The sequence below is a fragment of the Rhinichthys klamathensis genome, unplaced genomic scaffold, assembly GCF_029890125.1.
Source record: "Rhinichthys klamathensis goyatoka isolate OS25496 unplaced genomic scaffold, OSU_Roscu_1.1 h1tg000021l_1, whole genome shotgun sequence".
Classification (NCBI taxonomy): Eukaryota; Metazoa; Chordata; class Actinopteri; order Cypriniformes; family Leuciscidae; genus Rhinichthys; species Rhinichthys klamathensis.
In genome coordinates, this window is record NW_026606572.1 from 606,837 (window position 1) to 622,837 (window position 16,001).

Sequence of the window (16,001 nt, forward strand, 5' to 3'; positions counted from 1 at the left end):
TCTCACACGCCTGAAGTTTGCACGTCTGTTGGATAACTTGGATTCTACGAAGCGTGATGGCAGAGAGAAAATCTACTAACAAGCTTCCAATTCCTTGGTCAACAACCAGGAAACTACTAGGTCAAAAACAACCAAGGAAAAGAAAATGATGCTTTGATGCTGAAGAGATGGGCGCGTTCACAGAAAATCTGGTGCACACGCAAACTCTATGGGAGCGTGCTCGGTGGTGTGGGGAAGGGGCATGAGAGTTGTAAACATTCAAAATTTTGGCTAAGTCCCCTCAATCTGCCAGACTTACCGACTGCAGTTTTAAGTGATGAAAATGCCAGAATGTCATGTTTTAACATCAATCCAACAAAGTTTAAAGGTTTAATTTTTCAAGAGTTCAAGTCCGAAGTGCCTCTAATTGAAGCCCAACTGGCTGCAGATAAAGTCCTAATTGTTGGTGATTTTAATATACATGTAGATAATGAAAAACTCTGTGTTACAAATATGTTAGACCTATCACTTCTGCCACTAAAGATCGCTTTATTAATAATATTCCTGATCAGTTTCATCACTTCAGCATCCCAGATAGCTAAGAAGAACTCGATATTGAAACAGAAACTTTTAACTCTCTTTTTTCCAGCACTTTAGACACAGTTGCTCCGTTGCGCTTAAAGGAGATTAAAGAAAATAGTCCAACGCCATGGTACAACGAGCACACCCAGGCGCTTAAGAGAGCAGCCAGAAAAATGGAGCGAAACTGGAAGAAAATTAACTAGAGGTATTTAGCATTTCTTGGAAAAAGAGCACGATTGCATACAGAGATACCTTAAAAGCTGCTAGTTCTGCTTATTTTTCAACCCTATTAGAAGAAAATAAACAAAACCCTAGGTATTTATTTGAAACAGGTACTAAACTAACGGAAAATAAAGCTTCAAGCCCAGAAGTTTCCAAGCAGCACAGCAGTAGGCTAATGAATTTCTGACCTTCTTCACTTATAAGATTGATAATATCAGGGAGAAAATTATAACTATGCAACCGTCTACTACAGTATCCCATCAGGGAGTGCATTGTAGTCTCCCTAAGGAAAAATTCGATCAATTCATTGCTATAGGAGAGGAAGAATTTTCTAAACTCGTTAAATCATTTAAATCGACAACATGTATGTTAGACCCTTTACCGACTAAGCTATTGAAAGAGATGCTTCCAGAGGTCATAGACCCCCTTCTCAATATCATTAATTCATCTTTGTCACAAGGATACGTACCAAAAACCTTTAAGCTGGCTATGATTAAACCACTTGTTAAAAAAACGCAACTTGATCCTACAGAATTAGTCAATTATAGGCCGATCTCGAATCTGCCTTTTCTGTCAAAGATACTAGAAAAAGCAGTATCCTCACAACTATGTTCCTTTTTAGAAAAATAAAAATGGTATCTGCGTAGCCTGGCTAACGTCAGACCCAAGTCTCATTGAGACATGGGTCTGGGAACCACATGTTCATTTTCTCGTATTTGAGGCGTGGTTTATGAATGCCCAGAGCTGTTTATTGGGTGCTAAGAATGTCTTTCAAATGCGCCTGTACGTAGCTCATAGCCAATCGTTTCAATGATACCAGATGACGTATGTAGAGCGACAGAAATTAGACGAGGAAGAAGACGATGGGACAGAGATTTATGTGTACACGATGGCGTGTATCTAACGGCCATTTCACACCGCATGCGTGAGCGGCACGTATTTTTTTCGGCGTGCATGTTAATCAATGAGTGCATTCACACCGGGAGCAGGAGCATCGCGTGAAAATTAAATTGAAAGCACACTTTTGATGGACAAAAATAAATATGATTTCATGAGTGCCCAAAATGCACAGAATAAGCATGTCTAGTGAGTTTTAACAAGAACTTGAGTAGGCAAATAAAAGAAAATAAAGACTCAAAAATATTTATAGAAGATTTAGGCTACCCGGTAAAAACTTGTTTTTAATTATTCAGTTTGGGTGAAAGTTGTGTATTATATAAAAAAATAAAAATAATGAATGTTGTACACCTCCCCATTACAAACTTTCAAGTCTATCAATGTTATAAATGACCAACTTCTAAAAACAAATGTATAGTTGTCTTTGTAAAGAATTGCTCGCTTATGTAGCTTTGGACCCGCTGCTGTGACACTGTACAAACGCTTCCAGTGTGAATACTCTCGCGCGTCTGCAGCTGCAGTGACGATGTATAGTTACGCTGACGCGCTGCTCAAGTGCCGCTCATGCTTGCGGTGTGAAACTTATGTGTGAAACGGCCGTAAGGCTGCATCGGAAGGTAACTTCGTGTCTGCTGCCATGTTGGATCCATAGGTATAAACAAACTGCTTCGGTGTGTCGCATAGACGTCGTCATCGTCTTGCTGCTCCCTCCCCGTTCTGTGATTGGTTCCCTAAATGAGGGGAAAATTTGGTCCATGGTATCCAGACTACCTAGCAGCGTGAATAAAATCGCGCTGCGGCAAGGTAGTATTGGGAAACCCAGGCTAGTATCTGCGAGGATTTTCAGTCCGAATTTAGACTGTACCATACAACACAGTCTCATCCCAAGGCGTCATCTAACTGACGCTTCTGACCATGCGTCAACATGCCGACGCACACACCACCCCCCAAACATCAAATGCCGCGCACCCTTTAGCGTCAGTTAGATGACGCTTCCGTTATGGGTAGGTTTAGGTCTGGGGTAGGGTTAGGATTAGACCACTAGGAGGCGCGTCTCATATTGACGCTCAAGGGGTACCCTGTGCGTCGGCATATTGACGCATGGCCAAACATGGTCAAAAGCGTCAGTTAGATGACGCCTTGGGTGTGAGACTGGGCTGTACCATAGTACTGAGACGTCTCTCATTAGAGTTACAAATGATTTGCTCTTATCATCCAATCGTGGTTGTATCTCGCAATTGGTGTTACTCTATCTTAGTGCAGCATTTGATACTATTGACCACAACATTCTTTTAAATAGACTCGAAAATTATGTTGGCATTAGTGGAATTGCATTAGCATGGTTTAAATCACACTTATCTGACCGTTATCAGTTTGTAGCAGTAAATGAAGAGATGTCTTATCGATCACAAGTTCAGTATGGTGTACCACAAAGCTCGGTACTAGGACCATTGCTGTTCACTCTGTACATGCTACCCTTGGGAGATATCATTAGGAAGTATGGAATTAGTTTTCAGTGTTATGCTGATGACACTCAGCTCTATATTTCTTCACGCCCTGATGAAACTTTCCAATTCACAAAATTATGACCATATTAGCCGGGGTCAATCAACACTGCATTGGCTCCCTATTAAAAATTGTATAAATTTTAAAATATTTCTGCTTACTTACAAAGCACTAAATGGTTTAGCTCCGCAGTACTTGAGCGAGCTTTTAACGCATTATAGTCCTTCACGCCTATTGCGATCTCAAAATTCCGGCCAGTTGATTATACCTAGATTATCAATATTGACTTTTCCTATTTCCTATTTAACACTACAACTTTGGAACAGTCTTCCTAACATTTTCCGGGAAGCAGACACACTCTGTCAGTTCAAAGCTAGACTAAAAACACATCTCTTTGACCTAGCATACACATAACACACCATAGACTTCTATAATTCAATGTTAGGCTGATGAAGGACCTGCTTCTGGACGCGACAACAACACAGTCCTAAAGTGTCAACTAGTCTCTCCCCTGTGAAGGCCTCCTTCCCTTTACCTCTGTACAGATAAAACGTTGTCGGGATAATTCCGTTTCGCGTGGCTATGCCGAAGGGATAGAAATTCTGTATTATAAATTTTAAGGCCAGACAATTAGCTTGTTGAGGGTTGTTTTTTTTTAGGGAACGACTACATGCCTGTGCACATATGTTCAAACGCGCATACCTATAGAAGGAACTCTTGATACGCATGTGCACTCCATCAGCGTTCTCACAGGTTCGCGTTTTTAAAGTTTGCGTAGAGAGAACGTCTCGGTTACTAACGTAACCTCGGTTCTCTCTAGAAGAGGGAACGAGTGTTGCGTAAGCTAGCTTACGCTACGGGAAAACCTCTTTTCTCGAGAATACTGAAGCCAAAAATTATCCTTATAATTTGTATTAATTTAAAACGCATTTGCTGCAGCGAGCAGACCTAGGCGAGGCAGCTCGTGTGCCTATTGGCTACTCTGCGCAACTGCTACAACCTATCAAGGGACTGCTTGTGATGTAAGCACCAATGAGGGCGCTGGCGCCCTCAGTCGTCACGTCCCGCGTGAATGGGCAATAGGATGCTCCTTTGTTTGAATGAGCTCGATAGGATGCTCCTTGGTTTTCATCAACTGAAGCGAAACCAGATGGTAGCACAAGCACGGCAGGGTTATGCAACACTCGTTCCCTCTTCTAGAGAGAACCAAGGTTACGTTAGTAACCGAGATGGGAGAATTTGCGCGAGAATTTGTCTGGTTGTAATCATTTTGAACGATCGCTTCATGAGAGCTCTGTTCAAAAGCCTGAGATCTAGAATGGAAGTAACGGCTGTAGAAAAACCCGACTCGCTCTGGTCTAGAGGGACGGTTTCTATGGCGCCCTTCAAGTACAGTTTCATAATCTCGGCTCGAAGCAGATGAGCTACTTTCTGATCTACTGTAGTTTCGGCCCGGGCTCGAAAGCGGGGGGGTCAGCGAGCGAACTGCAGTGAGTAGCCTCGTTTTATAATGTTAAGCACCCAATCTGACACGCCCGTGATAGCTTCCCATGCTTTTGCACGTATAGTTAGGGGTAGAATGGTATCTGGGCTCTGGTTGCTGTAAGCTAGGGACCGGGAGACCTAATAGGGCTGATAAATTGACACTGTGCTTGCAGTGTTTATCTGAGGCAGCGCACTGAGACCAGCAGCGGGATGATTTACACATAACATTCTGGTCACGTGGGACGGGGAATGATTTATGTGTGTGTGCGGCACAGAGGGCGCGGTGTGAACCGCCTTTATTGAAACAGGCCCTGAATGAGAGTGTGTCACTGAGTGGGCCGTGCTTATGTGTAGGGGTGAACACTGGGACGTGGGCACATTTCCTACATTTAAAACACCTTCGGCGAGAGCCAGATAAAAAGACATAATACTCTTTTTGAGATTTATCTGGGTCGCCGTGAAAACGGCATTTGGGTACAGGCGATCGGGTTGTCCCGCTGAAAAGCTGTTCGACGGCGCAGGCTTCTTCTCCGAGGGACGTGGGCGAAAATCAAGGAGCATCCTATCGAGCTCTGGCTTATATAGGCATAAGCCACGCCCATTCGCGCGGGACGTGACGACATTGGTGCTTACGTCACGAGCAGTCCCTCGATGGGTTGCAGCAGTTGCCGCAGAGCAGCCAATAGGCGCGCAAGCTGCCTCTCCTAGGTCTGCTCGCTGCAGCAAATGTGTTTACAAATTATAAGGATATAAGGATAATTTTTGGCTTCACTATTCTCGAGAAAAGAGGTTTTCCCGTAGCGTAAGCTAGCTTACGCAACACGAGAGTACTCTCGTAAGAGAACTTAAGAGTTTTCCGTTAAAACGGTGTCGTGCTAGCGGCCCCTAAGTTAATAACTAATGATCGTTGCGAAGGAAGTGAATCAATCGAAACTAACTTTAGCTGGAAAATAACTTTATTCTAGAGCTGCTATAAAGAAGACAAAACAATATCTGTTACTTTAATTTCCTATTATCACTGTAAAGCATATCTTTGGAACAATCTACATTGTTAAAAGCGCTATATAATGTAAATGAAGATGACTTGACTTAATTAAGAACATAAATGTTTATGGATCTTTATGACTTTTAAAAAATGTTGAATGAGTGCAACAAAATAGATCATGCATTTGTATCAATGATCATCATTGTGTATCATCCAGCCACAAAGTGCAACACACACTGTAAGGTCAAAGAAAGAACATGACAAAGAGAAACATCAGTGTAGGGTGCAACATGTTTATTTGGACACTGATATGGTTGTGGAGTTATTTCACAGAGATTTTATAAGAATATATATAAATATATAAGACATATGTGAGAAAATATTCTATAAGTGTGCAACTCTCATTGGATGAATTCACATACTGATTTGCGGATGAGCAAAATTTCTCTGTGATTTCACGTTTTTTTATGCAGGTGTGTAAAAGCGTTTTGCACCATATTCACTGCAGCAACTGTAGCAAAATTGTGAGGGTACGAGTTTCTTAACTTGTGATTTGTAGAATAGAATTTGTCCACCTGCAATGAAGAATTTGAGAAGGTGTAACTGTTGTGTTGTGTTTGTGGGAGAGAAAAAAAAAGTCTACAAGTTTGCAACTCTTAAAACATTTCTCTCTCTGGCTTTTACTGATTTACTGATACACATGTGTGGCTATTCTCTACTACAAATTTCACTGTCACAGGCATTCAGTTGTTTTGCACCCGTTTCAAACGAGAATAAACGTATTGGTGTCTTTTTTTCATCAGAAGTACAACTTTATTTTCTACAATAAAGCAGCGTGTTCATGTTTTCACTCACGGACGTCTGACCTTATTGGAGACATCAGGAGAAATAAAGCGGAAAGGATTTTCCATGTGAAAGAAGGCAGAGCCTCAGCGCACATGTGTAAAGTTCATTTCGGCAAGCTGTTTCGAACTCCCATAACGAACTCCAAATTAACTTCGTTTTGGCCTGATTTTGTTCGAACGGACGTCATATCAGTTCGTTCTTTCCTTTCGCTCGAAGTATATTGGGGCCTTAACTCCTAAACGAACTCCAAACGAACTTTGGTTCGGCTGATTTTTTTTTTAATTACGTCATATCAGTTCGTTCTTCGATTTTGCTTAAGATATATCAGGGCCATAATTCTGTTAAGCAAGCATAAACTATTTTAAATAATTGAGTTGTTTGGGAATCAAAACACAGAGATATGCATATATGGCATTGCTGTAAATCAGAGAAAAAATATGAACAAGCCATCATACCAAAAACTGTGGCATTGATGTCCGTCTCAAATGTCCCACTAGGAAATAAGTTGAAAACGCATGTGTAGATCCCTTCATCTAGAAACCTCATTCTGAGCAGCTGAATTGATCCATTTTTCTCTGCAATTTTTCCAATGAATTGTACTCTGTCCCCCAATCCATTTTGGTGTTCAGTTTTGTCACCTGGCCAAATGGCAAAGAAGGTCTTCTCTTCAGGGTTTTCTCTTGTCTTTTTCATCCATATAATACGAGTTATACTATCATCAGTCTCAGTCAGCTGACACAACAAAGTGGCATTGTCTCCATAAATGACTGTTGTATCATGACCAATAACCTTTACACCTTTAACAGAAAAAAAATGCACAAAGTAAAAGAATTAGCAAACACTGTACATGGAGATGTTCAGTTGGGCAAGTAGCATAAAACAGAGCCGTTGGCAATGCCTAGTGACTCAGAGAACCTTTAATGACTCTCTTTCTTTTGCAGAACAAGTTTTGGTTACTCTTGACTTCTGTTTGAACAAATGTCCCAGGAAAAAATCTTTGTGAAAATAAATAAATAAAGAAAAATAAAGAAAATAAAGAAAGTCATACAGGTTTGGAATGACATGAGGATGAGTAAATGTTGACAGAATTGAACTTTTTGGGTGAGCTCATTAACAGCCACAGACACTCTTTCAGCATGGTCTTGCTGATAAAATTCCTTTGAGGTGTCATAAAACCCTAAAATATATATTTTTAAGATGTTAACATGCATATACATGCTCATACATTATTTCCAATACTAAGGGGAAAGTGGTTATTTATTATTATTATTTGCCATTTCATTCTTCTGGTTGAAGCAAAATACATTTTAAGCAATGCTACAGAATGTGCACATTTTAGTGTAAAATATGAATTTTGATTGGTATCAAGAAGCCATTAATAACCGTATTACATTGTTAGATTCTCCATAACATTCACAATGATTGACTTCCAAATTATTTAGATCCAATAGCTACACTGCCTGATATACGAGAACAGACAATAGTGGAAAACTAGAGCAGTTTTCTAATGGATTTATTTATTTATTTATATTTATATAGCGCCTTTAGGCACTGAACAATTTTTTAACTAAATGGTACATTGAAAAGAAAAGGCTGAAGGAAGAAGGTACATTTATTGGGCAAGGGTGAGTAAGTAGCGTAGTGCTACAGTGAGACTGAGGCTATGTTGCTATGAGGCTAGGCAGGGTTGGGCAAGCAATCAGAGTCCTGACCAGGGGTTAAGGGCTAGGATACGCAGTGGAATGGGCTACGGTGAAAAGATGAGTTTTAAGGGAGGAGCGAAAACTTAGAGAAGTACAGTACGTGTGCTTACTGTAACTCCCCTGTTAGCTATACATAATAAAACGTGTTTTTAAAGCAAAATCACAACTATACTATACTGTCTAACCTAACGTCTTTACGCCTTCAACAATTCAACAGTTTACTTTACAGTAGCCTAGTTCAACAAATGTGATTTTAACACAAGGACCCGTGTTTACTCACATTTGAAAACACTGCATCACTGATCTCTACGATGTTCTATTATGACGTTTCCTCTCCCGTGGGCTCCTGAGATAGAAAAATGTCCATCTACGAGCTTTTCAGAATCTAGACCAGGGGTAGGCAAGTTCGGTCCTAGAGAGCCGCTGTCCTGCAGAGTTTGGCTCCAACACTGAAAAAAACCTCTCCTGCCCATAGCCCTAGTAATCCTCAAGACATTGATTAGCTTGTTTAGGTGTGTTTGATTAGGGTTGGAACTAAATTCTGCAGGACAGCGGCTCTCTAGGACCGAACTTGCCTACCCCTGATCCAGTGGTGTAGTCTAGTTTTTTGTAGTGAGTATACTGATATACCAGCCCAACCCCCGAATGAATGACGATAGTTTTATCAAATGAAATGGTAAAATTCTTGTGACGTGACTCCATAAATGTGTGCATGTCCTCCTCATAGACGCTAAAAACACAACGCGTCAAGCCTTGTTTATACTCGACTCGTCGAGCGCGACGGACTGGGACTAAAAAACGGCCCTGGACTATGACTAGGCCCGGCCCAAAGCAATCGGTGCGCGGAAACTCGACAACAACAACAATAACGCCTGCCGCCTGGCATGAGTGTCACAAATGTAATTGTGGCTCATGATACTACCATCCAAATTATAGCTAACAGCATATAATACAATCTATTCCAGCTGTCTTAAAATGAATGTATTACTTAATAATCTTAATTCATTTATGCAGTAATTAATCTTAGCTACTGCACAAATAATAATACCACATCTAAATAAAAATTCACCATTACAAATGTAACTTCTGTATTCAAAATCTTCAAAGTTTGTAAGCATCAACTGTAACGTTACCAACATTTTTAAAAGTAAAAGCACAACATATTTCAACATATTAGCTACTGCATGTGGAATTTTGCAGCTAAAATGTTGAAGTTTAGCTGTTTTAACTACTGTAATCATTAAAAATGTTGCACGCTGAATATCACTTCCTAACGTCATCCCTAGCAATTAAGTAACTTGCAAAGTAATTTCTGATTAATTCGATTCGGGAGTAGTAGAGATAAAAGCCCGTCCGCACTGACAATTGATTGGTTGGGTCCTTACATGCGCTTCGTGAGGCACACGCGCACACACACGCATGGTCTCTCGCTCGCTCCCTCTGCCGTGCGCGTGCTACGCATGCGCGCTCTTGCTCGCTCTAGATTCCAGGAGATTTGAACTAATTTGCGGGACTCAGGGAGCCGCTATCAATATGCGGGAGACTCCCGGAATTTCTGGGAGACTTGGGATGTCTGTGACTGCGTGTGTGGCGGGTGGTGGGCCGGCCCGCCGGCCGTCCTGGAGTACCGGCCGTTCTGTGATTCTCTAGATCACACAGATGGCCAGTCCGCCCCTGCAGGCGAAATGGGGTCTTGTGCACCCAACGCGCACGACCGCCCACACCGCAATTACGTCATTTTGCCGTGCGCACCTTCGCGCTCTTGCGGACGCGTCGAGTATATAAATAAGGCTTCACGTGTCACGCGCGCTTCAGTGTGTAGTAGAGCACACATTGAGCGCTCATTCACAGAAACACGCAGAAGATGCTTTAATATTCATAGACACTTAACAGCATCTACATATAGAAAATACAATATCTTTTTTAAAATTAAATTAATTAATTTTCTTTTTTTTTTACCATCGCTTTGGCGCCCCCCATGGTGCTGCGCCCCTATGCGCCGCATACAGCCCATATCCACTTTTTGCGCCACTGCTTAGTACATATCGAGATTTGATTCATTGTATTATTACTTTTGATTTGTTCATTCAAAAATGAATGAAAGTTCTTTTACAAAACGATGTTGTTACGAATCCTCACGCTTTTTAAAGAGGGTATACGGAGATCTTTGACATTTCCTAGTGGGCATACGGAAATCCTTGACATTTTCTAGTGGGTAGGGTATACAGCGTATACCTGCGTATCACGTAGACTACACCACTGCCCTGATCTAGACAGAAGCAGTAGGCCATCCGGGAACTTCTCGCCTACTCTTTTATGAATACTGAGGTTTCGGACATACTACTCCTTTCGCCTACTGTTTTCTCCTACTGTAAAGTAGGCAAGTAGGCATATTCGGACGCACTAGTATAAGCGCACTATTAGTACGTCACTCAGGTAATTCTCGTATACTCTTTTAAGAATACTAAGGATTCGTACATATTCGCTTGCCTACTGCTTTTTCCCTACTATATAGTAGGGAAGCACGTGGTTTCGAACGCAGCAGAGACTGCTAAGCTGACAATAGACATCACTGCGAGTGACAGTACATATACACGCGGGGACGTGACGGTGGCGTATATCAGAAATGTATAAAATTACGTGTAATAAGCTACATCTGAACAAGGTACGTTACCTTAAAATAACTTTGTTTGCCTTAGATGTTTTTATAGCTATTGCTTTTTTAGTTATTTTCCAAGAAATGGCAATAGTGCATAATAATTGTAAGTTTGTTTTATATTTGATAACTTTTGTGGGTTTTTTTTTTGTGGCATTTCAAAGATGACCACTGAGTGAAATGACTTGCCTAAAAGGGACTTTGTTGTTACACTGCTGTTGAAGTGAGGTAAAGCAAATTAAACAGGTTCAGACCATTAGTCAAGGCCTTCTTTCTGCGCTTGGACGCTACAAAAAGAGAAACCATGTTACAAAATGAGACTATGAGTTATATACGTCAAATTATTTGAGTATTTTATCATAGCCAAGAATTATTTAATAAAATATTAAGCTCAAAACTATGACTTCAACCTCAGTGTCCTTATTTGACTTTTAATTCTGCATTTAACTCTGTCTCGACATCAAATTAGGGAAATCTAAAAAATCAAATTTCCTTCCTTTTGAAACATCTTGCTGGACGGATAATACAACATCCAGTTGACGTTAATTTGAGTTGAATAAAAAACGATCTGGCGCTGGAATGTGTTGTTTTTCAAATCAGAGTGTTGCTGCTGTTACCAGTGGCAGAACGTTCTCTTGTGTCTCGTGCACAGTCTTCAGACAAGCAAGTCAATCTATCTCTAAAGGCCATTGCAAAAATTATATTCTTTACAGCGAAATCACTAATATGCACACAAACGTGTCCCTGCTCTTGATATACAATCATTGATGAGCACCTTTGATCTTAATGAGGGAAAATGGAGTGTGGCCACTGGGCACCCACTGGCAAAAACATAACTCGGCGCCTATGTACTTATCAACGACTCGCTTCTGTGGTGGTGACGTATATGAATGATAGTGTCACGTCTGTGGTGGCGACGTACCCTCCTCTCACATAAAAAAGTACCGACTGTCTTCTTTGGTATAGGCAAAATCCGTGGCCACTATCCACCTGCTATAATAAACAGTCTGTGACTGTTTTCATGAATACTCCACACAATGGGCATTTTGACATAATCGTGTGTGTAGCTATTTGACCATTGTCAGTCGTGTCATGATTAATTTTATTGTTTTGCTCTGTTTAGTTTCATCATTTTCTTTGTCACTTTTGCCTGTTCCAGTTCATTCATTCTGCATCACTATTTGTGGATCTACTAGTGCTGACCGTGACAACGGTGCAATAAGCTGTGAAAGAGAACTGAATTCATGATCGCAGGCTGTCTGAGAGAGGCGTTCTGTGTGTGCTTCGGGTGTGTATCAGTCGAGTTCTTTTTTTTTACGGGTTATTGCACTTAACTCTTTTTAACATCATGCATGCCCTGCCCTTTATTTTCTCATATGCAGTAGCAGCTCCTGACTGTAAATGTAGGTAGGGCAGATTCTGGGTCTTATCGCTAGTTAATGTTAAACATTTTGTAAGCTTTATATACTAATTGCTGAACACACGCAGACACACTTTTCTGGTCTAGTGTCCTTGTGTTGTTCAGCTCTAATGTTGACTAACAAGCTTTAAGAACACACAACACGCGTATAGAATGCTATCTTCAAATTCCCATAATGTTGCAACCTTACCAACCGTGGTACCTTGTAGTGATCTTACCAACAGTGGTTACAAGAAACACAATACTTGCAAAGACACATGGCAAACATGAGGGCTTGAATACACACAAGGACTAATGAGAAGACACACCTGAAAGCAATGAACACAAAGAACCAATGAGAACAAAGGAAACCTGACAAGGGGAGCACATGGCAGGATCACAGGAGGGCCAGGGAATCCCATGACAAGACAGAAAACATAACAGACTGCAAATTAAGGCATGAAATAAAACCAAAACCAGACGCTGTATATAGGCCTCCTCTCGTGCTGATTGGATAGATCATTTGAACTTGAGAGTTGTCAGAAGCTTAGTAGTGGTGACGTTGAAGTCATGCGACCGCGGTGTAGTTCGTTTATAGTCTATGATTAGCTTTTTTACTTCTGAGGATTTTATTTATGCTTCAAAATGCAAGTTGTTCGTTGTGAAGATTATCACGATGAACAAAATGTGTAAGAATCATAAGCTGTATGCAGGTATGCAATACTCACAGCTCTTTTCTACTTGAGGATGGAATTCCAAAATCTAAATTGTTGATTGAGCTTACGATTCAGCAACATTTCAAATCACCAATATAATCATACAAATATGCTTATTTTTCTTCTATTGTTGAGGTTGATCATACACTTTCTAGAGCAAACATGCTGGCTGTTTTGACTGAAAACTGGGCAAATAAAATGTACCTCTACCTGATCTGATAATTTATTTATGTTTTTTTTTATGTGTAATTGAAAATACTTTAATTTATGAGCATTTATAATAGTTAAATATTCCATATAAATGTGTGTAACTAATTTCGTTGTATAAGCAAACAGAATCCCAGTCAAACACCACATAATGCTAATGAATAATATACAGGCCTATACTTTTAATTGAAGGTACGTCATAATAGCAATAGATTATGAGCTCAGATTAAATGTTTCCACCAGGTTATGATGAATAATGGAAGACGGTCTTTATTACAGTACAAATCTAATCCATCTAATCAAATCTTCGCTTAAAATTTTTTGACAAAAAAACGTTTTAATATACAAAAAATAATTCACAGATCACTTGTATCAAATAACAAATCATCAACACTCCACCGAAAGGGTGACATTTCTGTCCCCAGGACATTATATGTATAAAAATGCATGAAAATTAACTCTAAAATACATTTTATTATTAAGCAAAATGTCCTGCACATTAAGCTAACTACAAATTTAAAATGTATAATTAAAAACATTAATAAAAACTACATAGAACACTAAAAAATCGCATTGTCTGCATGTCCCCACTCTCTATCTCTAAACTTTACCATGACATATAATGTTTATAATCTTTCAGAAATTTGAAATACTTCAAATTTATTTTTTTTGCATTGTTGTATGACTTTATATCCAATCTATGCTTTGAATTTTTTTTTCATGAGAAAAAAATATTTTAATTAATATTTTAGATAAAATATACATTTTAGTCGTGTGCCTGGGTTTTCACTCAGTCCTGTTACCTTAACACATCCCTGAAAAACTTTAAAAATTCCACAAGACACATTTTCAACAGGAAGTTGCATCATCTGGATCTTCTGAAGGCAATGGGAAGACCATAAGTAAATCCTCTCCTTTAAATTGTTTGTATATTTGATGAAATTGTAACAGTGGTCAATCTCAACATACCTCTGTTACCTAAATTATTTCTTAGATTTTATTTTAAAAATATGAACTTTTGGTAAGTCCCTAGAATTTGTCCTCATGCTATTAGCATGTAGGCTATGCTATGTTTAAAAATAAATAAAAATAAATGCTATGTGGCCATATGCCATGTATTTGATAACTTTTTGCTTTAAAACTTAATCCTGTTATTTTCAGTTACTTAAGCTATATGAAAAATAACAGAAGTGAGTTAAAGTAACAGGATAGAGTCCTCTGTTTTGTTGATTTAATAGGCTACTGTAAATATTAGTTGATATAGCCTAATACTATTCACCTGAATTATGAGTTTTAAGGTTGCAATTACTTAGGCTATATTATAGACATAAGCATTATAGTTTTACAATATGAACCAAATACTTCCAGGAAAGTGACTTAAACGTTTAGTCTTTGTCTTTCTTACATTTTGTAGAAGATGGAGAGAACAGAGAACCCATGCAGGTGCCAGAAACACCCCCATTTGTTTGGTCCATCATTTATACAATTGTTTAATAAAATAAAACTATAAAAAAACGCCTGGCTTCGTCTTTTTATTAAAATACACATTGCCTTAATATATAGCCTGTGATTTTTTTTGGACACAAATATCAATTATTTGAACATATAACCAACAGGAAAACAAAGGAATTAATTGACATGCTTTTAAACATGCTTTTTAAATGGCACATGATGAGTTTACAGGACTGAGAAAACATGCGTCCATCTTCTGCTTAGAAACCTTGTAAAAAAAAAAAAAAGAAAGTTGCCTGAGATTGACCAATACACATTTTGAATAGTTAAATATGTAGTATTAGATTCAGCGTCACCCATTCGGTGGAATAGTGTTCAAACAAAGGCTTATGAAGCGCGAGTTACAGCTCTGATGCGCTACCCGTTTTGTCGGTGAAAGTTAAGTCTCTGTCATCATATAATAACCTAGCACATAACCATTTATGAAGCCTACTCACCTGAAGTTCTTGCGTAGATGATTGAAAATAAAATAAAATCAAGCATCAGTGTCACAGGAGAGAGAGAGAGCATTTCGTTATGTTTTTAGACAGTCCGTCGACCCATACAGTAGCCTACTCCAAATAGCCTTCATTCCTTGTAATAAACTTCCATCCTGTTATGTCAACTGCGTATGCCTTTAATCCGTTGTTTAAATCGTTTTCTATCTAAGATGGCCAAAGAAGTAGCATAATAGTGATGTCTCGTTTGCGAAGTGTAGCCTATGTGGTGAAGGACTGAGTGGCAGGCCGTTTAAACATTTAATCATTTAAAGGTGAACTACGCAGGTTTTTATTACCTCAACCAAACAGCTTCAGAGTCATTGGAATGGTTATATTACTCTTTTCGGGTTGACTGGTGGTCGTTTCGCACCCCCCTATCGCATGTGAGCAGAGAAAACACACTTGCAACTTTGAGCTGGCAGGCCGTCTGCAGCATCAGGCAGCATCAGGAAGTGTCGTGTGATATCAGGTCTGGCGATGTAACGAATTGCTTTATGGCAAAAAAGATCTGATAAAATTCTGATAACCCGGTATATTCTCTGATATAGGCCTACATGTGGTGTTCCAGGCGCACATACAATACAGACTGCCGACAGTTAAACAGGGCGTGCAGCTCTTAAAGGGGCCACACCTTATTTCAACTGTTACAGCTTCCATCCTACTGAACAGGATCCGATGTACAGGGGGAGGGGATCAGGCCGTGAGTGCAGACCCATCTCTGCGTGAGTGCTATTTACGACAGTACAAGTACTCCACAGCGACTCTAGGGGTCGCTGTTTGACAAAAACGGAATTCCTGCATAGTGCACCTTTAAACCTAGTAGGCTA

General features: G+C 39.7%; 1 protein-coding gene across 1 annotated transcript in view; it reads right to left on the reverse strand.

The window, feature by feature from the left end:
• Window positions 1-15,192, reverse strand: part of si:ch211-141e20.2 (nectin-3) — a 29,862-nt gene extending 14,670 nt beyond the window's left edge. Inside the window, exons 1-2 of the mRNA XM_056241979.1 lie at window positions 15,133-15,192; window positions 6,958-7,299 (exon numbers count right to left, since the gene is read on the reverse strand). Of these exons, the coding sequence (XP_056097954.1) occupies window positions 6,958-7,299; window positions 15,133-15,178 (388 nt within the window). The 5' untranslated portion in view covers window positions 15,179-15,192. The remainder of the gene's footprint in view (window positions 1-6,957; window positions 7,300-15,132) is intronic.
• Window positions 15,193-16,001: the final 809 nt, after the last annotated feature.